The sequence below is a fragment of the Bacillus rossius genome, chromosome 1 (assembly GCF_032445375.1).
Source record: "Bacillus rossius redtenbacheri isolate Brsri chromosome 1, Brsri_v3, whole genome shotgun sequence".
Taxonomy (NCBI): domain Eukaryota; kingdom Metazoa; phylum Arthropoda; class Insecta; order Phasmatodea; family Bacillidae; genus Bacillus; species Bacillus rossius.
Window position 1 is genome coordinate 364,537,891 of NC_086330.1, and position 25,017 is coordinate 364,562,907.

Here is a 25,017-nt window from a genome sequence, read left to right on the forward strand (position 1 = left end):
ATGCGTGAATGTGTAAATACGAATGTTGAATTATGAATTATACTAAAACAAATTAATTTTAAAAAACAGTTGCTATAATTTCAATTATTTTTGCAGATCAAAATGTCTCTTAAAGGTCCTTTGGCATCAAAAGCGTTAATAATTATTGTGAATATCCATTAGGCCACTTTGCAGTTGCTAAAGAGCAAAAATAGAATTTACATGATTTTAAATGGTTTACTTATGGTAAGGTTAATTCTACTACAGGTTAGGAAGAAAACTGGTTTTCTTATGGGCGAGTTTGGCACAGGGAAAAATTCTGCCGCTAGGTGCGCTGGCGTAGCGAAAGGGTAACACTTTACACACTGCCATTGAGGGTGAACGTGAGAAAACCGCATTGAAGTTAAATAAAATAGTCGGTATGGTATTTAGTTATGTGCTTTTTGTTTGCAAGAATTATATTGAACAAGTCTTCCGTTAAGAACGTGTAAATTTCACAACTTTGTGCCTTTTGGGCACGTAAATAAAAGCTATACTGCGTTTATGTTTCGCCGCGAGCAATCTGCATATGAAGGTAAGCAAATATTTGAGGTAAGTTATGTCTGGATGAAAAAAGATGTGCTTGTTTGTGTTTTTATCGGTTTGATATCACAGTAACTATACTATTTAGTTTGTGAATGTTGTTGATTCTCGGATTAATGGAAATTAGGCGAATAATAACTAAAGTGAAGTTGAGGTCATGACCTTACTTTACCTTACTTCACTTTACCTGCAGGTAAGCTTTGTACTTCAATTACAGATTTACTTGTTAATATAGCAAGCATAACATAAAAAACCTTTCGCTTGGTTATTATTCGACTGATTTCTCGGGATATGCGACAGTCTTTCCAAGCTTAACGTAAATTTTATTCATGCCACTAATACAATTTACATACCATATTCCATTATCAGTTACAGCAAGTCCGAATTTAAAATTTACGGACACAAAACATTGGTGATTTACTAAGATATTTAAGAGAAAAATAATTGTTTTTTCAACTTTTCATCGCTTCACTGTGAAATTTGGTTTTCAAAACTATGAGTGTAGTAAGCTTGTATGGTGCACCCATCTACTTGCAGCATTTGTGCTTGTTTAGAAATTTGAAATAGGGATAAAATGTGGTAGGTAAATGGTTGTTCCTTTTGTGCTTAATCTTCAAGCACTATGTGAAGCAGGATGGAAAATATATTCAATTAAAAAAATTAAATAATTAGATCAATGCCATTGGATGTGTAGTTTAAAGGGGCGGTTCTTAACTAAACGATTTTACTATTTTTTTTTGTAGTTAGCCTAACTCAACTGACTATTTTAATATCTCAATCGTTGTAATGTAACTAACCTAACCAACTGTCCACACCCACTATTTAAGTATTTTAAACGCAGCTTACTAAATATAACCTAACCAACCATTTTCACAGTATCAAAATTCTTGACCTATTTTTTAAAAATTATGTTATTGTAGTATACTGTTTTAACATGTAGAAACGCTAGGTTAGCTACATTAAAATTACTGTGAAATGGAGTGAATGATTGGTTAGGTTAGTTTTATGTGTATGTTGCAGAACTATTAGTTATTAAAATGGAAACGGGACAAACAAAATAATTCAAATTTTCAACCACATGGTTGCCTTCATAAGAGTGGAGAATACACCATGTAGATATGTGTAAAGGTTTTAAGTTGGATTTTTTATATTTAATTTACTTATTTATTATGCTGTAAGTGATGGCCTCAATTTAATTATTTGTTTATTAAATTGAAATCTCATTGCAAAGTACCACACTTAATTAAAACATATATTCTATATCCATGTAATATGTTTTAAAATTGTGAACTTTTATAATGAAGTACCAAAGCTGTATTTTTTATGTTTCAATGGAATTTCACTGAAGTCAAAACATATGTTTTAGAGAAGTAATATAAGCAATTGTAACTATCACGTTTTAAAATTACTAGCTGATTGTTTTTAAATATATCAAATTGTGCTGGAAAAATCAGTGAAATAATATGTGTATTTGTATTACTAAGCCTGCACTAGAATTAATTTGTCCCTTGGCATGTAGTGTCTCTTGCTCCTGCCCTCTCTGTCATCACCAGGTGCTCAGAGGCAGGGAATGCCACAGTTGATATGTCCATAAATTTGTCCCTATTTTTCATTTTCAACACTGATTACTTTCCTGCATTTCATAACATTTTTTTCTGAGGTCTCAAATATAGTTATTGAAAATTTTATAAGGCAAAAAAATTAAATTCCAATTGCAATATTGAACTTTTCCTATAGACATCACATAAGGATTAGTTAATTAGCTATTATTTGCTTTAAAAAATCAGCAATGAATGTTTTTTTTTAAATAATACATACCTCCAATATGTTTTGGTTGACCTTTGATGTGAGAAGGTAACGAAAGCCATTAGAATTAAGTGTATGTGGCAACTCAATGATTGATGTTATCATTACTCTTATTCCACAGGCTGTTGATGGTGAAAGAAACAATTCTGGCTGATATTTGGTGGATAATTCCCATGTGTCAATATACTCCAAGAAACCAAGAAGTGTCTACATAAGAAATAATCATTAAGTATTTTTCATGTTCCAATACAGGAAAATCTTTATTGTTAAGTGCAGATTATGAATAGAAGCAAATATTTCTTTTAATGTTAAATTATTACTGTATTGTTTTTATATCAGTTATTATAAAAATTAACTAAACAAATAATTCTGAGTAGCCTATTTGTTATGTACAGACATAATATTGAAATATTTCAAAATTTAGAGTTTTACCTTTTCATCATCTGATCCAACAGTCAGGCCTTTCCATGGTTTGTTGTTGTCTAGTATGGAATAAACTTGTGCAACTTTTTCTATGTAATTTACGGTGCCAGAAATATTTTCTATACCAGGCTTGTTACTGTAAAACTTCAAAGCTGCAGCTGTTTCCATTGTGAAAAGCTACAAGCATGAAAATTTCATTATAATTTTTACAGCAATAAGAAATTATTTTTTTTTAAGGTGAGTTTCATGTAAGTTTCTAACCAGTTTTAATCATGTAATTACCCTCAATGTATTGTGTTTGTGTGATACATAAATTAAATTATTAAGCTAGGTTGTTTGTATAAAAAAATGTTAAATATAAAACTATACTGGTGACATACAATTTATTAATTTTTTTAGTTCTTAAATATAATGTTTTCATCAGTGATTATTGGATTATTTCAGTTAATGCATATGCCCAATACAAATAACTTAATAATTTAACGTCTGGTGTAGCCTAGTAAGTTGAATTTTAATTTGTAGTAGTATCAAAATAATTAAGTAAAACTTTTGTTGTCTCCCCATGTTACAAATATAAATAATTAATGGTAAAAAAATAAACTGTCTATAAAATTATTTTTGTGTACTTATTTAATAAAACAAGTATATATATTTAATTTACAAAATAATTTTTATGTGTTGTGTGCACAGGATGTGAATAAATTGGCAGAGTCCATATTTCCCATATCATTCCCAAAAATGCTCTTGGAAGCAAAAGAAAATTGTGTTCATAAATTCATTAGTGCCACTGGTAGTTATTCGGTAAAGAAAACAATGACAAGTACCATTATCGCTTAAATTTTGATGTGTGTAACTTTTATTATGAATAACTGCATTATGGAAATTACATAATTTGTACAGCAATTTGTAGTTACCTGCTTCATGAGAGTAACACTCATTTTCTGGAAATTTTTTGGCTGCACATGTTTATATTTTTAATTTGGGGCCGTTCTTTGTAAACCATTGTGTGATAAAATAGGATTTTCTAAGCCCAGTGTAAAGGAATTTTTCAGATTGAAATTAAAATTCCCTTAAAGCTTTACTTAACAGTGATTAAATTAACTCACATAGGTTTTGTTTTATTGAAAAGCAAATACTTTGAAAATTATTATTCCTATTGTAATACATTCAAAATATTTAAAAGAATTTCATCTGTAATGTGTTATATTTCATCTTTTTTTTTTTTTTTTAATTTTTTTCTTCTGAATTGTGCTGGTGCCCAAGTTTTAATAAACATTGCAAATTATACTGCAATAAGGTAATTTTAAACAGACAATTATAGTCAAGTCTTTAAGTGAACATAGATTAACTGAATTTCATGTTACGATTCTCAATTCTATACCTTTAATAATAAAACTTAAATGTATTTCTTTCAATTTTATGTTTTACTTAAAAGATATGAAATAAAATATCATGTGATGCCTGCCCTGCAAATAGAGCACTTTTCTGCCATAATTGTTTTACAGCAGATCCAATGTTCCTGAAGAGCCAAAAAATTGCGGATAAAAAAAAAGGCAAGTTAATTTCCCCTGCCATGAAGAAGAAAAAAATATTTTGTAGGACTTAATGCAAAAAAACTATCATAATGCACACACAAAATTCACAGCTATGCTATGCTGTAGAATAAAATCATGTAATTATCTTAAAAACCACTTTACTACTGTATGGTAAAAATTTTTCATTAAAAGTAAAAATGCCATCAGCAACTGTAAATTGTTTTAAGTGCGATTTTGGTTACTTTGAAATTTTAAATTTAAATGGTCGTAACTGCAGCAAGTATTGTATTTGATTCAAAAATGAACTTACACTCATCTCTAGTTTTCTTCTGTATGGCTTGCGCTGTGTCAAGTATGAAGGAAAGTTTGGATAAATAGTTGGCACTGCAGATTTTGTTAAAGTTACTTTACCTCTTGGTATCTTGATGGTTTCACCTTGAACTTCGTGAACATAATTTCTTAATATCATTTGTTCCTGAAATGTGTATACATAGTTGCTAATTACTTGACAGATTACAGCTGTAATAACAGCTGTGTTCAACATGTATGCCACATGCCACTTCATGTCCTGTAACAATTTGTGCTCTTTAAAAACTGTGCATAGTTGAATTTGAGCACATTATTGTTCGAGCTAAGTGGTTGTTAATGGATTTTCTCATTTTCAACCCAATCCACAATAATAAGCCCTCATTTGTTGTATTCAAATATAAGTATAAAAATAAAAATGTTGAGTAACATTACAGTCAACCCTAACAAGAATTAAATAGTTATCTCATTTTGTATTGTAAGTTTGGAACTATTAAATCACTTCATTCATTCACACACACACACACACATATGTTTTTTTTTAAAATCAATTGTGCTTTTTGTTCATCAATATTTTTTGCATGAATTTATTTAAACCAATATAATATTTAAAATCAAAATGCAATTAAGGTAATAAAGGGATTTTGAATGAGCTTCAAATAGTCATTGACTTCAAATGAATTTAAATATTAAATAATGTACCTACAGCACGCATTGATATATTTTTCAGTTGGTTGGAGCGAACTCAGGGCAGTTGGAAAGTAAATTATTATCTTTATACACTTGTGGTTGGGCTTACACCCGTTGGTAAGGAGCTCCCCTCTAGCTCTACCAATTTCTGAAGTCCGTCCCTCCTCTCCCATTCAGTACCCTTCCCTCAAGCCCATTCCACTCTCGCCCTGTCCTCACCAGAAACACCTGCTTTCCTGGTTCAGTTCGTCTCCACTCCCTCTGGGTCTTGCACTGGTGATCCCTCCTCCCTCTGTACACCCCTCGGGTCAGCCTATCTCCCAGATTTCCCCAGCCCCTCTACCCTTCAATTACTTTATATAACCTAACTCGTTAAATCTATTTTTCCTACTTTATATTAAACTGAGGATCTTGTGTACTAAGTCACGTGCGTTTAGATTTTCCTAGTTGTGAAAGGAAATTGTACAGGTCTATAAATATATCATCTTAGGACATCTGGCTTCCACAATGTGTTTTTTTATGTTCCTTAATGCACAGTGTGTGTTCTCTGTGTTGTGTCTACTGGAAGATTGAGCAACAATTTAGATTGAATTGTTATTAATGCCAACAAAGTTTCAAAGTGCTGTTAACTTTCTCTAGTAAGCGCAATTGCATTTAAATTAACACACATGTAGTTCTGGTGAAAACTTTTTCAATTAGAATATTTTGATTTAATTGGTTATCTAAAAAAAAATGTGTTAAATATAGTCAACAGATTGGAATCCTTGAGCAAAATGATAACCTGAATGAAAATTGCAACAAAAGAAATATTACTTAGTGGTAAGTAGTATTATGGCAAACTAAAAGGCTATTTGAAAAAATTACACTACTTAAATGATTTTCGATAAAATATAAATAATTTTATTTAAATTTTCCAAGAGCAAATTTTATATTTAAAGTACCTATTACAATTATCAACAGCCCAAAACGTACTGAAAATATGAATGCCAATTTTTTTTTTTAAATTTTGGGGTTATTGGCATACAAAAGATGTAACCTGAAGTTTTTTTTTAATTATACAGAAGCGAACACGAACCTTAACATAAACAAAAAGATCATAATGCATGTTGTAATACCATTTTTATATCTGGTTTGATACAAACGAACTCATCCTACTACAGAGCCTAACGTGACTATCAAGCTGGAAGTCGGGATGGAATTGGTTAGGATAAACAATTTATTTTCACGAACCTCGAAATTTATTTCACATACATTATCAGTTTTCCTCAAATCTCTATCACTCCTTGGGATCCTTCTGTTCCATAATTCTCTTTTTTTTTCGTCTGCAGGAGCCTTAAATACGTTAATGCTTGCGTCGTACTTTCTCTACTACATCCAGTTTTGCAACCGGGCACAAAACAACACTTAGGCATATTGAAAAACTAAATTAAAAACTACTTAAAGATGAAAGTTAAGCTATCCTAATTTTAAATTCAAAACGAACTGAGAAGTTTTACACATATTGTTATTTCACTTTGAAAAATGCAAACGGCCCATTTAAATGCATTGAAACAGATGAAAATGACCCCCTCATGGAACACTACTGCTACCTGGCGGAGAAACCAAATAGTGTGCCAAACTTATAACATTGATCTTCCCAACCTGTAGTAGAATTAACCTTACTTATGGCAAATGCGAAAGAAACGAAACGGGTAGTTACTCCCTTTTTTTTGTTTAAGGATTTGATTAATCAATATTGGGTGTACCTAATATTGTAAATATAATTTTAACTTATTAGATATGAAATGATGGTATAATTAAATTATTTTCTCAGTTTCCAATAATTCATTTTTTTTGTTTTTAACATTAGCTCCTGCATTTTAGTTCAGTTTCGTTGGCAATTCGTTTAGCATACACTCCTCTATTTTGGTATTGGCGTGCTTGTAACTGAAGAAATGGCCGCTTCTGTGTATTAATTAGTGGGAGATAGGGAAGCCATAAAATGAACATGAATACGTCAATATTTGGTAATGTTAAAATATATTTTCTTTGCTTATTTGTCTTTAAGAATCTATACACTACATTTTAGTGTAATTTACTGCTGTTATGGTTGGACTAGTGATGTTTGGCAATGTCTAATATTTCCGTTTGTCGTTAGTAAAATTTTAAACTGAAAAATATAAGTGGTTAACTTATATTGTTTACATTTTATGTTTCCCAAAATAATATTTATACATTTATGCTTATATTTGATAGGTGTGAATTTTTGAAGAACTAAAATTTTATTGTAAATGCTGTAGTAGCTACCGAAGTAGACTACGCATATTTCACGACAATACAAAAATATTTCATAATGAAACCTATGAAGATTTGCTTTATTTTCCCAACTTCTATTCGGACAGTATTTATTGCTTCAAATATTTTGATGACCTAAAAGAATTTCTTCGGGTCTTAAAGTTTTTCATTGGAAAAATACACCATTAAGCTGAAAATCAAATTTACACGATCTAAATGACAATTGCTAATCTGTCTACAGTAAACCATACACAATCAGACTGACAGTTTGAATGTTTTTCTTTGATAGAATCTGAGGCTGTGCCTGAATATACTGGCTATACTTGATGTCAAGAGAGTGTGCTGCCTCGCTGACTAAACTCAAAAGTATATAAGGCAAATGGGAGATTAAATTATCACTTTGCTATAACTGTTAACCTACTTTTTGTTAGCCATATAGGTTTTGAAAGCAGTCAGATTTATATTTTACAAAGTTTTCTGGTTTCTGTTTGTTGAAAATTGGTTAATGCCTCGAAGTAGTGGCTTCTGTGAAGTCATCAAAGTATTGACATGGATAGTTATAGTGACAAGCACTTACACAACACTAAACTAGCGCAAGGGCCTAGCTACATTGAACATAAACTTAATCCTATTCCTTTGTTTATTAATGCTTATGTAGTTTGTAGTGTGTAATTATAAGGAAAACTCAATACTAGTACTGGGCTTATGTAAATGCTTATCACAATGTACAATTGTTGCTAGTCGGATTGAATTACATGGAGTTCAACTGTTTTAATACTGTTGTATTATGCTTGTGAAAAGCTTATGTTGTTTGTGGCCAGGCATTGTTTAATAATAACTAAGTAAAGTTTGGATGTGTCATGTCAGCTACATTATTAATATATAAATTATAATTATAATATATGTTTTATATATTATTATTTTAACTGATTTAACCTAGCCAACCTATGAGTTATTGTTCAGGGGTAAATTTTGTGAGAAGGGCGAATCCAAAAAAAAAATATTAAAATCTGAAAACAAAAAATTTTTCCTGAGTAATTTTCTAAGAATTCTGTAAAACTGCATGGTGATATTTCAAGGAAGATAATTATATAGTCCAGGATCTCTTTTTAAATAAAAACACATGAATATTATCAAAACACAAAAATGTGATTTTTTAGTAAGCTCACGTATCATTTCTGATTTTACTATAAACTATCTTTGCAAAATTCTTAGTATATTGTTACCTAAACAAGATTTTATCTTCCATGTGTTTCATTTTGTGTTTCAATTGTGGCATGTTTCACATAGATACATGACGATTTCTGATTGGGTAAACAATTGTGCCAACATGAGAGAATTTAATAACTTATTTAAAATCTTAAATCATAGGAACTGAAATATGCCATATATTGATTTCAACATTATTTTGTCACAAAAAAAATATATATATAATTTAAGACTGGAAGCTATTGTTTAGTACAGTCTTTGGCAGTCTATTAAATTACATGCTAGGCTTTAAGGAAACCAAGTTTTCAAGATCAAACCATAGAAAACTTTAAAAAGTTTAATTTAATGTGGCTTCTTTCCCTTTTTTCTCTCCCTTATCTATACTAATATTATAAAGCTGAAGAGTTTGTTTGGTTGTTTGTTTGTTTGTTTGTTTGAACGTGCTAATCTCAGGAACCACTGGTCCAATTTGAAAAATTCTTTCAGTGCTGGATGTCTATAGGCTATATTATATTATCAATAACATTAGGGATCCTTACTAAAAGTCCAATTTAGAATCAAATGCGTTGGAGGGGGTTAGATACAACATGCAGTACACGTACGAAGTGTGTGTTGACAATGCCGCAGGCGCTAGAAGTTTTTTTCCTATTGCCTATTAACATTGTTGCCACGCACTAGATGCCTTATCATTCTTAATTTTCCCATACAAGTAAAAAACACCCGTGTGATATTAACAACGAAGCAATCAGTACCCTCATAAGAGTTCAATTAGTATTTAAATACTTTTTATCACTTTAATTAGCAAACCTAAACTATTGTTTTTTTCCCTCTCTCTGTGTTTAATTTGTTTTTTATTGCCCTTTTTTTTTCAAGTATATACATATTTTACAGACTTGAAACTTCACAGTAATGCTCCTTATGTTACGCAGGATGACATTTTCCGAAAATTAGATCCCATGGGTGGTTAAAACCAGGCAACAGTCGGTACTTTGTCTGCATGAGAACATGATTTTGCATTGTTCATGCCTTCTGCGTCTCCATGGCAACAGGCATCGCGCGGCAGTGGCGTACCCACAAGGAGGGACATGTATAATGAGCGGTGCAAGAGTCATACTCTAATCTCGATCTTACTAAGGTAAAATAAAGACTAATTACAGAATCAAGAGAGCTAGCCAAATAAGTTAAATATGTAATAAGCCCTTTTATTTTGTTTGCACTTGCAATTAAATTATCCACGTGGTGATGAAAATAAAATTTAGAATCTAAGAGAATACCTAGATCACGCATACAATAAGTTCTCTGTATCATGTTGTTGTTTATTACATAGTAAAATTTTCTGTATATGTTTTCCTAGTATATGATATTATTTTAATTTTCTTTACATTTAATTTCATTCCGTTAGTTTGACACCACTTAGTTACATTATTTATATCTTCTTGCAACAATATACAATCACTTGGTGTTCTAATGGTACTATATATTTTTAGATCATCCGCATAGAGCAGAGCTCTGGAATGCTGAATAACATTAACTATGTCGTTTATAAAAATTACAAATAAGTAAGGTGATAAAGTTCCACCCTGAGGCACACCTGACGGTGCATTAAAAGATGAAGATAAAGTGTTACAAATACGAACAACAAAGGATCTTTCATTTAGATAAGTTACAGAACCAATTAGTGTAGGAAGCATTCAAACCAAAACTAATTAATTTATCTAGGCCTACAATTAGAGAGTGCTTGCATGTATCAAATGCTTTACTTAAATCGAAATATATAGCATCCACTTGTTTGCGGGATAAAATTTCGCCGTACGTATAATTAACAAACATAAATAAATTTGTGATCATAGTTTTACCAGGTAAAAAACAGTGTTGACTATCCGCTATTAAATGGGATGTATGAAAAGAAATATGTTTATGTATAATTTTTTCAAAAACTTTAGAAAAGCCACATTAAAGTGATATTGGTCTATAATTAGTAACTAATTATCACCTTTTTTTAATACTGGGACAACAATAGCTTGTTTCCATAATTTTGGATAGATTCCAGAAGTCAGACTTTTATTGAAAATGTGAGCTAAAATAGGTGCTAACATCTCCTTGCAGCCCTTAATAATAAAGTTGGCAATACCATCTACTGCTGCTGCTGCTTTGATTGATTTTAGACATTTAATAGCCCAAAGAACGCGGCTGATTGGAATGATAGGCGGAATAATTAAGTTAGTTTCATACTTATGCTTTTTTGGTTGGAACTGCACATCATGTGGCTGATCATAAACTTCAGCAAAATGTTTACCAAAAGAATTGGCAACAGCACCTGGATCACTTAATAGTACGTTATTTTCAATAACTTCAGGAGACTGTTTGTAACCTTCCTTCATAATTTTAACATAGTTCCAAAATTTAGATAGGGATGATTTTATTTTGTTATTTATAATTTCAATCCATTTGTTTTTATCTGATTTAATTTTTATTTTTACTAATCATCTTAAATATGAAAATTTATGGTATTGAATTACATTATTATTATTTTTTTTTGTACTGCCCTAAAGGAGTGTTTGCGTTTCAAAAGATAAATAAGCTGTTTCGAAAAACTAACTATATATATATGTATATATATATATGTATATATATATATATGTGTGTGTGTGTGTGTGTGTGTGTGTATGTATATATATGTGTGTGTGTATATATATATGTATATGTATATATATATTTATATACATACATATGTATATATATATTTATATACATACATACATATACATACACACACACATACATATATACATACATTCACACACACACACACACACACAAACATTGAGGCAGGGTTGGTTGATTTAAATAACAGTGGTTTAAATCAAGTTTTTTTAAATCTATTTTTTTTAACTATATGGGTTTTTTTTAAAGTATTTTTAAAAAGGATATCTTAATAAATTTTAATGAAAGTTCTAATTCCACTCTAATAACCACAATATTTTGCTCATTCATGTTTCTTGTGATTTACGAGAACAAATAATTTTATACTTATCAATATCTTATCATTTAAATTATTACACTCATTCTATGGAGAATCCTCCTCCTGTGGGGAAATACCCTTTCTGTGAATAAGTCCCAGTCAGATGTGCAGATTTGCTGGACTTCAGTTCTTTGATGTTATAACTTTTCTGGTTCAACATGAGTGGCAGAAAGTGGGATGTTGTATGGTTTTCATTTGAAAATTCAGAAATAAAATTAACTAATGTAATGAAAAAAAAACCTGGTTCAAACCAAAAAAAAAAATTAAGTTTGATTGAATTTAAAAAAAAAACCTAGGTTTTTTGCCTGTCCTGCCTTGAGGTGAATATTGCATAAGTGAAAGGTTGATTAGGTGAGGTCTCCAACAGTTAAAATTTTGTAAAATCATCCAAAAGGTTGGTTAAGTATGATATAGTTACAATACTGAAAAATTGTGATGATGTCAATTCTTAGAAAATGGCCTCTTTTTTTTCTGCTGGCTGGATTTTTAAAAAGTCTGCAATTGATGAAGTATGAGTAAAGGAAAATTGTGGTTTTTAGCATTTAAAAACCATTAATTATATTGTAATATTTCAGAAGAGATTGTTAAAAGTTTGTTTTAGAATTTCCTCTGTTTTTAATAATTTTTACCTCATATTTTCCTTGTCTTCATGGCCCTCCCCTTCATGAAGTTCCTTAGAATCCAGTCAGAATTCTATGGAAAAATTAAGAAATGATTGGTAGCAGTTTTCCAAACCCAATTTTGTGAACTTTTTGTATGTTCAAAAAAAGACATACTTCCGAAAGAAAATCATATCAGTGAAACTTATAATAATTAAAATTTTGGAATATGTTAATGATTTACACAGTTGGTTCAGTTGCATTTTTTTATGCAACAATTTTGTAAGCACTTACGTCTGCATAGAACGTGGCGCTAATGGTAGACTAATGCAAGGAAAGTTCTCTGCAGTGAAATTATTCTCATGTAAGAAAGCACTCTGAAATTGCAAGGACACCTTTACAGTATTATCCCGATATGTGAGACTACTCAAAAACACAATTTTTTTATGAGCATTTTTTGGAAATTACTTCAAGGAGATTATCGGAAATTTACAGTTTTATTGGTAAGTTAGGTTGGTAAATTTAAAGTTTGTAACTGTTTACCGTGGAAAAAAAAATTTCTACTTGTTTCTGAGAAAAATTACCATATATAGGTTACATTAGGTAGTTTGTGCAGTAACGTGACGTCTACTTTTTTTTTGTAGCTGAAACTGTTATTCACGAGAGATTTGCCTTATTGTTGTCACCGCCCTGCTGTTTACTTGATACTGGCTGCAACTTGATCCTTTGCTTCTCCAGAGATCCTTATGAATACAGGTAGGTATGTTTAGTGTCAGTAAGTAACACTCTGAGCCAAGACTGTTTTCCAACCTAATTGGTTTTCATGTTAAATAGAAACAAATTATAATGGAAAACCAGTTAGGGTGGAGAGCAGTCTTGGCCTCAGCTGTAATGCACTGACGTTAAACATCCCTAACTTTTTGAAAACAGCCTAGCTTTGCTGTTTCCCTAAGGCTCTCTGGAGACGCACATGAACAAGTTGCAGCTAGCTTCAAGTAAACAGTGCGGCGATGACAACAATCAGCCCAGTCTCTTGTGGGAAAGTCTCTGCTACGCTAATAACCCACAAAATAAATTTATGCCATTATAGTAAGCACAGCCAATCTCTCATATTTAAAAAAGTCCCAACTACACTGATAAAATATATAAACATGATGCTGGCCACATCATTGTGCAGGCTTCCTAATGTAACCTATAAATGGTAATTTCTCAGAGAAACCAGTAGCAATTTTGAAACACATGTTTCAGGGAAAATATACATATATACACATGAACATCTGTAGTGTTCTAAAATGCCATTATTGGGGATTTTTTTTTATTACTAAAAACTGTTAAAATATAAATTTTATCCATGTTACATATTAAATACCTTTTATTAATGTAGCTGGCCTAACCATGCAAACCTTCTTAGAATTAGCAACATATGCAGGGTGTCTACTGACCCTGGAAAACCTGGAAATATCAGGGAATTTTGTAATTAGGGAATAATCAGGGAATTATTTAAAAATCAGGGAATTTTTGTTTGGCAATACGTTTTTTGTTTATTGATCAGCTTGCATTGACGTGGCATCATGTGTATTCCCTCCCATTTTTATTTTTGAATGGCAAATAACTAATAGTTCCCACGTCCAAATTCTTTTATTTACCATCGGATTCGGAAGTGGCATCAAATCACGTGATACAAACTGGTTCTAGATGGTCTGTTATCCTGCTGACGTGACGTGCTGCAGCATGTGCTTCCCACGTTCAGATTATACCGACAGGTGCATTTAATTTTAAGTATCTATGGATGCCCTCAACGTAAACTGGACATTTTTGTTAGCGTTGAAAATACATATCTCAGACACTTTAGGTGAAGATTCACCATCGTTGCTAGAAATTGGTAGCTGTGAGCTTCATACGGTCCATGGTGCTTTCAAAACTGGAATTTCTGTTACACAATGGGACGTTTTTAGTTTTTTGAGGCACAGTTACTATTTGTTTAAGCACATATCTGCAAGGAGGGCAGATTACATTAGAATAACTGGATCAGAGCTTTTTCCCAAGAAATTTTGTGAAATCAGATGGAATACTGCAGTTGCTGAGCGTGCCATGAAAATTTTACCCCACCTAAAGAAATTTGTTAGTGAAGTTTCTATTTCATCTCTCTCTTTCAGTGTAGTGAAATGTGCTCTTGAAGATAATCTTCTAAAAGTAAAATTGACATTCTTCCATTTTTTGGCATCAGAGCTGGAATTGTTTCTCACAATGTTCCAAAGTGAAGCACCCATGGCACCTTTTCTCTATGATTCACTGGTTTTATTAGCTTTGGCAGGAAAATTTTGAAACCAGAAGTACTGAAGAGCTTTAGGGAGAAACGCAATGTATCTCGATTGGATGTAGATAACCAGGAAAATCTATTGAATGCTAACAATATCAAGTTGGGTTATGCAGTACGCCATGCCATCAAGAAAGAGAAAGTACCAGAAAAGTCTGTCCTGTTACAGAAAAATGATAGGACTTGTCTAAAGGTTATGGTAAAAAAACTTCAAGACAAAAGTCCCCTGAAGTACAATCTTACCAAGGGAATTTCTTGCTTATGTCCGTCTGTGGCTTTAAATTCGGGTGTAAGGAAACAGCGTGTGAAGTACGGTTTAGAATGTTGTCTTCAAAATAGGTGGCTATCAGGACAAGAAGCTGATAACATTGAGTGATCATATCAGTTGGTATGTTCCTTGCAAGATTCTGCAGCACTGTTCTCGTCTTTTTCTCGAGAAGACGGGCACCTTGATCACTTGTGGATGCTCATTCTTAAGGCATATACAGTAGCTTCCAAAACAGGCCTTCTAAAGTTTGTGAGGATGGTGTTGGTACTTTCCCATGGAAATGCATCATTGGAAAGAGGATTTTCAGTGAATTCTAATCAGCTGACTGAAAACTTGCAGGAAGAAATACTGATCGCACAAAGACAGATGTATGACTTTGTTCAACGTTCTGGAGGTGTAGAGCAGTATGTAAGAAATGCTAGTTGTAGGCGTAAGGAATCCCTGCAAACAAAACAAAAAGAAAAGGAAGCTACAGACAAGAAGAAGGCAGAAAAAAGAAGAGTTGAAGAGGAGATCAAGTCATTGCACTTGAAGAAGGCTCGAATGTTGGATTTGGCTCGTTCTGAAGTAAGTGCAATAGACGCAAAAGTTGAGTCACTGCGAAATTGATGGGAGCTTCCTTTTACTATTTTTTTTTGTAAAAGGAAGTGTGTGAAATATTTGTAGCAGCATGTTTTATTTGCCATCAATTGAGTCACTTTGGCCACGTTTGGAAGAAGGTAATTTTTTTACTAATTTAAGTAAGTTGAAATACTTTGAAACCCGTCAATGTAATATTATGCAATTTTTTTCAGTTTCTTGGAATGTCGTAATTGTGTTAAAGAAAACCTGGAAAAATTCAGTTTTAGACCTGGAAAACCTGGAAAAATCAGGGAATTTAATTTACTAGATCTGGTAGACACCCTGCATATGTGAAAATTAAGCTGGGAAACGTATCACTGAAATCAATCCCTAATACTAAGTACAAAGAAACTTTTAATAACTCAACCTTGCAAATGACTTAACACCATGCGAACATCTAGTTTCAAATATTCAACATGGCAAAAATCATATTGATCTATGAAAATGCTACTAAATAATAATACTGTCTCAGTTAATTTAAAAAAAATGCAAGTATAGCTTTTCTGTTTTACAGAATAATTAGAAAGTATGTAAGGATTTAAGCAAATAAAAACATTTTGTTAATTTTGTTTTGCTTCACCCACTCCTAAATAATTACTTATTATTCTATTCTTTACTCAAATGTTGCAACTACATATTTACCTAAGTAGGTATGCATGTAAAAAAAATTATGTACATCTCACATGCATACTTGCAAGTAAAAATATGTATTATTTTGTAGTTGTGTAGGTAGTTATCAAACACTTTAAAATTAATATTCAAATAGGTTTTTAAGACTACCTGTACATACCGATCAAAACTTTTAAAATATATGTAGAAACTTGAATAATTTACATTTAATAGATAACGTGTCTTATGATAAAGTGTCAAAATGTGCTATTTTCAGTTAAAATGTTTGGCTGGAATTAAGTTCCTTTTTTTAAAAGGCCAAAAAATGTACATATCCAAGCTGTGCTAGTACTCCACAATGGTAAGTAAAGTATGCATGTTCACTAGTACATAACAGTGTACTTTAATCGTTACATCCCCAGTTAATTTTATATATGTAAACGCATACTTAACAGCATTTCAATTTTCTTCATGCCTGAACAAATTTATACTACCATAACACCAGTATATACATACATAGTTAATTAGTAGATGTTTAGTTTCACTTCAGAAAGGACATTTATGTATTCTGTTATTACTAGCCACAAAACAAAAGTCTAGCATTTTAATCATTGAGATTTGGTACAAAGGAAACAATTTTTCCATTTAATATTTAAGTGCAATTAAGGTAGCATAATTAGGAAAACTAGGAACTATTTTTACTTGGAAGGGAGATATTTAATAAATTGTTCATGTTGGTTGTTTTTACATTTAAGTGGAAAATGATTGTGAGCCTAAAGATGATTTTGTTTTTGTGGTTCTTGTGGATGCAAGGTTAATCTTGGATATTTGATTACTGTTAGCTGTGTCTTCTCATTGTACTTCAAAAACATCCTTGGAAACCTGTGGAAAACACATATCGAAGTAACTCTATTAATTTTCATACTATACTGTTTTATCCTAAGTGCTTTTTTTTTTCCATTCTAATTGAAAGTTTGCATATGTTTTTTTTTTTCCTTCATCAGCCAGTTCAAGTACATTATGATTAAGAATAACCAGATTAACATACGGTGACTTTGGGTTTTGCAAACGAGGTAGACATACCTATCCTCTAAGTCATTGGGGGATTAAGGGGTGCACTCATATACTTGATTAATTTTCTCTCCTCTTGCTACTTTCTTTTTCAATTGAGATATATTCTTATGAGTGGGGAAACATGTCCAGAAAGGACAGCCCAATTAATTATGCAGTTTTATTTATTACCTAAAATTTTCACTATTCATTCAGGTATAACAATTTGTATACAAATTAAATGCTCTTTAATTAAGTCCACAATTTACTCTCATTGGAGCTCGGATCAACAGTGGCTCTCTCTACTGCACACGTCTATCTCAACACACTGCCTCACAACACCCGGGTGCTTCTGTCGTCACTGCACCAATCTTTGCTCACATCGTATGTCGCTTTCCATCAGCTGTCACTCACCATGGGGTGTATCTCACCCTCTTCTCTTCACTCCTCTCATTGCTGCAAGGATTCACCTGTCTCACAGTATCGCTGGTGTCGCTACCAACCTCTCACTGAACTCTCTCACAGTACTACACTGCAGGTTGGCCTTCACCTTAAATACGTGCTGAGTCCTGTCCTGGAAGGGCCTCGTAACCTTCCAAAGTGTCGCGTCATCAGAATCCCCAGCTTACACTCGAAGCTCCAAGAACAAAAGTGTCTTAGTTATGCCACTTCATGCGGACACTGTGCTGGTAACTATCCATATCAAATTTTTACTAAAATTTATTTAAGTTTTCAGACTGACAATGTCGGTTACGTTGTGTTGAAGGAAATACAACAGTGCATATTGTATATTTTGCTGCAGAAGAATATATTATTAAAGTGTGTGTTTGGTAAAAGTTCTGCGACAAGTATCCAAGTTTATCCCTTGATCCTGTATACATTCATCATGTGGTACATGATGTTTGCGGTTTAAATTTAGCATGTCGAAAGATCCTTGACATTAAAAAAAACTTGATATAGCACTGAATTATGATCATAAGTTGAATACAAATGAAAAATTTCCACTACACCTGACATAAATTGTTTGTATTGTGATATTCTAGTTTTTGTTTGGTCAGAATGTTTCGACATAAATTAAAATAAATTAAAACGATAGGCATTATGTACCACAAGATCAATGTCTACAGGAAAATGCCATCAGGATCAAGGGATGAATTTGGATTTGTCATACTGAACAATTACTGTGTATTGTAATGTATCTTATCTGACCAGATACACTGATGAGACAGGGGTGATGTTGGTTGGGGTGGGGGAAACTGGGACATGGCTGAATTAAGTGTGTGGGAATCTTTTATTATGCGCGTCGAGTACCTTTTGTTCCTTTGAATTGTTTCGCGTGTACGTGTGGTGGTTTTAGATGAGGCGGTGATGAACGCGGACTACATGAAGTACATATTCCCGCACATCCAGACCCAGGCTGCGGAAGTTGTTGACTTGTGCACCAAGCACCAGATGGTTCAGAAACCACCGCCCATCCTCTTCTGCGCCATGAAGCAGAAGTCCAAGGTACAGGGCAAAGTCTGCGCCCCTGTTTGCTGTGGTTTTTGCGTGCAGGGTGGTTTCACTTGCCTCTCCTCTCCTCAAGGCTCGGTTTCAGGTGCAAACCCTGAGGCCCGGAACCACTGGTTCTGCAGCGAGTGTAATCGGTCATCAACCTCTACACATACGAAGAGAATGATACACCGTTCACAATTTACAATTGCATGTTTGAGTTTTTTTTTATTGAATAAGTCACAAATATTCCTACACAAAAAAAAGTAGCGGTTGGTTTTTCTTGGGGTACTCTCGTTTTCCCTGATAATGTATTTCTTCATTGCTGCTCAAAATCATTGTTTCACCAATCATCTGTCTTACAATCGACAGTCATTAAAAATTAAGGATAAAAATTCCACATATAAAGATAGTAAAAGTTTTTTTTTCTCAACTTAATTTGTTGTAAAATTAAATGACCAATACAAGTAAACCTAATTCTCTCAGCATCAGAGAATCTAACTTTATACACACTTAAGTTTTTTAAACGGGTAGCCTTTGCCAGGGATATATCCGGACTTCCCCCATCCTCCTTTTTTCATAACAGCAATAATCATTCCAGGCAACATTTGTTTTTCATTTGTGTTCATGAAATGGAAATATTTTAAATTAATTTTTTTGTTCCTATATACTTACCAGTGTTTAAGTGTATGTTTTATTAAATGTATGCTATTTAAAGAAATAATATAGTGTTCAAGGTATCTTGTAACCGAATTCTGTGTTAACATCGCCCCCCGGCCCCTTTTTTTTTGACAGATAAAATATACATCCATACAGAAATTTATTGCACTGTATTAAATAAAGGTGATCCAAGACATAGTAACACAATGTAAGAAATTATTTTAACAATATTTTATGGACTGTCAAGTACCTATATTAACCCTAATTTGCTCTTTGTTATGTTAAAGTCTACTAGTATTTTTCTTGGCATGCAAAACCAAGCTGATCTTTGTTTTGGTGAGCGGTTTTTTATGAACGAAAATTTTGGCCTTTATTCGGGATTATTTGATATTCAATCCTATTCATACGTCAGGTCTAATAAAAAAAATTATAAGAAATATACATATAAAATTAGGTAATTATGACACACATCATACTGTTTTCAATACTTAGTGGATATTGTAAAATTATTTTCTTCATATATGCACTCTGTATTTGACACTGTTTGTCTGCATATTCTGCGTCCCCCTCTGAGCTGGCACCCCTTAACCCCCTCCCTAGATCCACTCCTGTCCATTGCCCAGGCATCAAGTCATACTAAAAATGCTCCAAAACGCATCTGTATTGTAAGTCCTTCTGACATTGTGACGTGCGGTGTGGGGAAAAAGCGGTGAATGTGGACCGGAGTGCCGTGACTCCTGGCGAGGTGTGACAGGTAGATGCGGAGGGACTGCTGAGTGGGTGTGGTTGCAGGAGGAGATGGACCAGCAGGCCTCATCGGTGTTCATGATGACCTCGCACTGGATGATCCCCACCCTCAAGGACAAGCTCAAAGAGGAGCAGCAGCAGCAGCAGCAACAGCAACAACAGCAGCAGCAGCAACAGCAGCAGCAACAGCAGCACCAGCATCAGATAATGCCGGGCGTGATGGTCCCGCAGAAGAAATCCCGCAAGAAAGAAAAAATCCAGGCAGTTGATCAGTGAGCAGATTGTGTGCTATTCTTGCTCGGGTCTGGTCTGGAGCATTTTGGCTTTGGCTTGACTTTTTTTTTGTAAAACAAAGTATTAAAAGCATTAATAAATTTTCGATGGAATGTCTAGAGATGTCATTGTCCCGGAAAAGCATTTGTGGGAAAGTTTTACGAGTTTGATATTTGGACAGAAACACAAAAATCAATTTTATATACAGTTTAATACATAACCAAACAATAAAAGAAGTAATTAAAGCCACATTAAGCCAAAATGTACTTTATACTTACGGGCGCATACTCAACCGTTCTATACCTACTTTTTACTTTAAAGTTTTTTTACCTGTACTATTAAATTTTAAAAGGTGTTCAATTGTTTGTAATATATAATAGATAACAACCATGCATACTATAGCATAGAAATATGGTACTATTAACTAAGTATATCAATATATCGTTAGAGATTGGAAAATTTTGCAGATTCATTCCACAATAGGCTAAAATTCAAATACACATACCTTTAAGCTGCTTTTGTTATTGGCTCACTGTTCGTCTGAACGATTCTAAGCCAATGAAAAATCTTAATCGAAGAAGTATTGAATCTGGCAAACCGCTTGAGATGACACACAAGTCAGCAGCAAATGAAAATGGTGTTATTTACCCGAGTGTACAGAGGATTGTGCAGTCTATCCTGAAAATCATCGAAACTGAATTTTTCTAGTCCCTACCTGTTATAAATTATACAAATTATGTTTGTATTGAAAGAAAGGAAAAAAAGGAAAGTTTTCCTTAGAAAATGTTTCTACTCACATCTATAGAAATATGTATATTTGGGTTTTAAAACATTCTACATAAAATTTCTTGCTAGTGTATTTTTATTGTGACTTCATAAATACTAAGCAAAGTTTATTATTTAATTTGCCTGTGACATGTAATTCCTTCATATCAAAAACTTTTTTTTAAAATATTTTAATGTGGGTTTGATTATTTATGTATTGGTTAATCTCTTTCAAAATTGCTATATTCAGATTTTCTCCATTTGTTTCCAAACTATTGAATTATTACTATGCACCCCGAATAATGATGAACTGAAAAAGTGCAAAAAACAAAATTTTCCAATTTTCATTTTTTTGCACAAGTTGATCGACGATATTTCTGGAAATGTCCTGCGGTACGTTTGTGACACAGGAAACAAATTTCAATATCTCAAACATTGCGTTTTTACTTCCACAGCACCAATCAATGTATTTTTGAACGCCTCAAATGCAATACTTTGCTCTTAGTTTGTAGTATAACTGCCACCCGCGCGACAATCGACTGGGGTTTTTCATGTCTACAGACATGTCTCATTAAGTCATTAAGTATGCACCATATCATTGAGGCTTATATAATCTTTAAGAATTGCTGACCTGATGTAAATCCGCTCAAAATTCCTGGCCTCGTCCACTCCGGAGTTACGCGGGTATTTTTCACGGGAAGGAACCCCTAGTGGCCTGCAGCCATTCGGGGTGAGCCGGCAGTTCGCCATCCCCTGTCTTTGGGACTAGAGAGCGTGTCGCTCCGCGGAGCCCATCCTCCTGTGTGATCACCAGCTTTCTTTGCAACAGTAAATTTTTGAACACTTCCTTTTTATAGGCCTCGCTTAATTTAGTGCGTTTGTGCCCCGTGTGGGAGTTACTCTGTATTTGTGATTTGGCCGCCCGGTCGATGTGGTCCTGTTATGTGGACAACGGGCCATCAATTTAGTAAGGTCCGGCTAAGCTGCCCTCAGTAACTCTTAACAAGCCTGCGCTCGAGGACAGGGATAGACTACGACTTAGAGCACCATGTGTGTGTGTACTGCACGATAAGACTATATTTCACCGGGAGTCCATTGTAATTGTCTCTTGAGTAGCATAGCTTCCTGAGGGGCTTACACGCTGGGGTATTTTTATCTGTGCCAGTGCCTAACCTACCACCTCATCGCCTTGGCAAGGTGGTTAGGTGTCAATATATAGAAATGACGAGAGGCTTTTTCTTCAGAATAACCAAAAAATACTTGAGTTTCAAGTCCTGGGGGTGTCAGAATAAAAATTTTAAGGGATTAAAATGAAAATTTGATTCCGAATTTTGCAGCTAACGTAAATTTTTTACACAGATTTTTTTGCACTACTTTTATGTTTTAGTATCGCTTCTTTGCCTCGCTTTTACCGTATTTTAACACCACTTTTGGTCAATATTATTTAATATTTCCTGGGGTCTCTAATTATTACCTATCTTCTTAAATTTTTTGCCTCAAATATGTTGACGTATTTTGACATTCGCCGTGCTGTCAGTCCCTCTTTTATTAAACACGTGTGCGCACCGAGGCAGATAGGTGTTAGTTAGCCCACGAATGCATCATTAAAGCGCGTGCAAATGTTAATTCCGAGAATGTTCTGTATACGAGGCGAGACGAGTGTTCTTCCCACACACCACCAGCCCCACAAGGTGTGGCCAGTCTTCCGGAGGCCACTTCCAGAGATGAGTGTGTCAGAGAGTAAGTATCCTCCGTCTGTGCCTTCTTCCCATTTAGATGGGGGCAAGAAATCTCTGATCAGCCGCTGACTCCTTACAGCTGCCCCTAGAGGATGCTCTGTGGCTGTACCTGAAGACCCACAAAACAATCTTTACACAAAATGCTATTTACATTAAAATATGTATCATATACTCGACTAAAAAGTTATTCTCGAAAATGTTTCCAGACAGTGACTTTGCTGTGAACTAACCCAAATTATTTATCTAGCTCTACTCATGACATTCAACAGAATAATTGTGTAATACATGTTATATTTTTTTTTAAATTACAAGGTGCTTCCTGCAGTAAAGTACTGCAACATGCATTTCATTTGCAAGTCTACTATAATAAACCTGTGCATCTAATGTTTATATTTATATAGGAGGTAATGAGGTACTTAACTTCATTTATGAAGTTAATTTTGGATTCATAATTTTGTTATAATTCTTAAGGATTTTGAGAATTTTTTTTCTTTTAATTTTATCTGTAAAATTGTTCACAGCACTGTTGTAACAATGTCAAATCAAAATTGCTAATAATATGCTTTATTTCAGGTTCACTATGGCCTGTTTAACTTCAGATCCGAACATGTGTCAGCAGGATGTAAAAGGTAAGTAAGTTACCATTTCTGGTCTGTTGAGAGAATTATATTTTTATAGTTGTGTATTATCTACCTGAAAAAAGTGTCAGCACTTCACGGTAACAAAAGTCTTAATTCTTTACGTTTAGAGTCAAATGTTTTCTACAAGATCCATGCAAGTTTGTGTCACATTTTTAACTATCGGGCGGACATAGCGTTGTGCCCTGTTTTACAGACACATGTAAAGCCATATCTGTTTTCCAACAGTTCTGTTATTTTTTAACTATCTTTTCAGTAAAATATGGTTAGCTGATAATTTAGGAGGGGTTTGTTTGGTTCAGAATAACCTTGATAATTTTTCGTTATTAGTTTTCCTTAAATTTTTGTTGCTCGCCGAATGTAGTGAAAAATAAAAACCCTCCACATAAATAACCCTTTAAATTCCAAACATTTTAGGTATTTTTTTATTCCGGCCCAACTAGGAAAAAAAAACCTTAGTGATCCCGAACTTGTCCCGAATTTCAGATCTCGCACAGCCGTAATTATTTTACTTTTTTAGTTTTGCTATACTGTGTAATTTTTGTAAACTTTACTACTATTAAAAATCAGGTAAAACTAAATGTATGGTAATGATTTTTAAAAATGTCAGAAATACTTCAAAGTAGGTTTTTAAAGGTCTATTATTTTTCAAAATTGTGATTCCTTTTTTAATTGGTAGGTATTTCTACTACCCAAATCCTCTGCCCTCCTCAAAAATGAAGCTGTGTTGGCCCTTGAATGCATGTTTTTATAATGGCCTCGTTTCCAAACGGCTTTGTACCAGTAAACCACTAAAGAATGTTGTGCCAGTGCAGGATTTAAAAATGTGCACCAGAATATCTGCCAACTGTTTGCACTATCTGAAAACCAAACAATGTTCTGTAAATTTTGTTACATTTTTCACTTCAAAATAAAATTTATATTCACTTACAGGCAGTAAAAATTTGTGTTTCGGAAGTAGTAAGGTATAAAGTATGGACATTTGACATTTATTTACAAACATTTCAAATGCCAGTAATGAAATTTACAATCAGTTAATACCTTCTTCTCTGCAAATAAAGAATTTTAATACATTTAGAGGACTTATAAAAACCTTATTGTGGTGTTTTTATATAAGTAAAAATATAGTGATTAAAATTTTAAGTGTAATATCAAAATTTTTCTTTACAAAATCTGTGTGAAAGAACAGGGTTTTTTTTCTTTCTTCAAATTACCACATTGAAAATGGTACATGCATCTCCAATACCAAATACATTGACATAAATAAGTTACTTAAAACAATCAAAACACCATAGCTTAATGACTAAATAACTGCAGTTCCTGAGACTATAGTATTTTAAATTTTGAAGCAGACTTTTTATTTGCATCTCTGAAAAAATATTTTGCATTTAAAAATGATTTATAATTAGAATCA

At 33.1% G+C, this 25,017-nt stretch overlaps 1 protein-coding gene and 1 long non-coding RNA gene across 2 annotated transcripts in view; both read left to right on the forward strand.

Moving 5' to 3' along the window:
* The first annotated feature begins 231 nt into the window (after positions 1-231).
* Positions 232-3,404, forward strand: LOC134528353 (uncharacterized). Its single transcript, XR_010074390.1, has 2 exons — positions 232-553; positions 2,489-3,404. It is a non-coding gene; the product is annotated as an uncharacterized LOC134528353 (long non-coding RNA).
* A 3,805-nt stretch (positions 3,405-7,209) lies between these two features.
* Positions 7,210-25,017, forward strand: part of LOC134528357 (oocyte zinc finger protein XlCOF28-like) — a 29,960-nt gene continuing 12,152 nt past the window's right edge. Inside the window, exons 1-4 of the mRNA XM_063361919.1 lie at positions 7,210-7,327; positions 18,648-18,796; positions 20,234-20,460; positions 23,539-23,594. Coding sequence (XP_063217989.1) covers positions 7,303-7,327; positions 18,648-18,796; positions 20,234-20,460; positions 23,539-23,594 — 457 coding nt within the window. The 5' untranslated portion in view covers positions 7,210-7,302. The remainder of the gene's footprint in view (positions 7,328-18,647; positions 18,797-20,233; positions 20,461-23,538; positions 23,595-25,017) is intronic.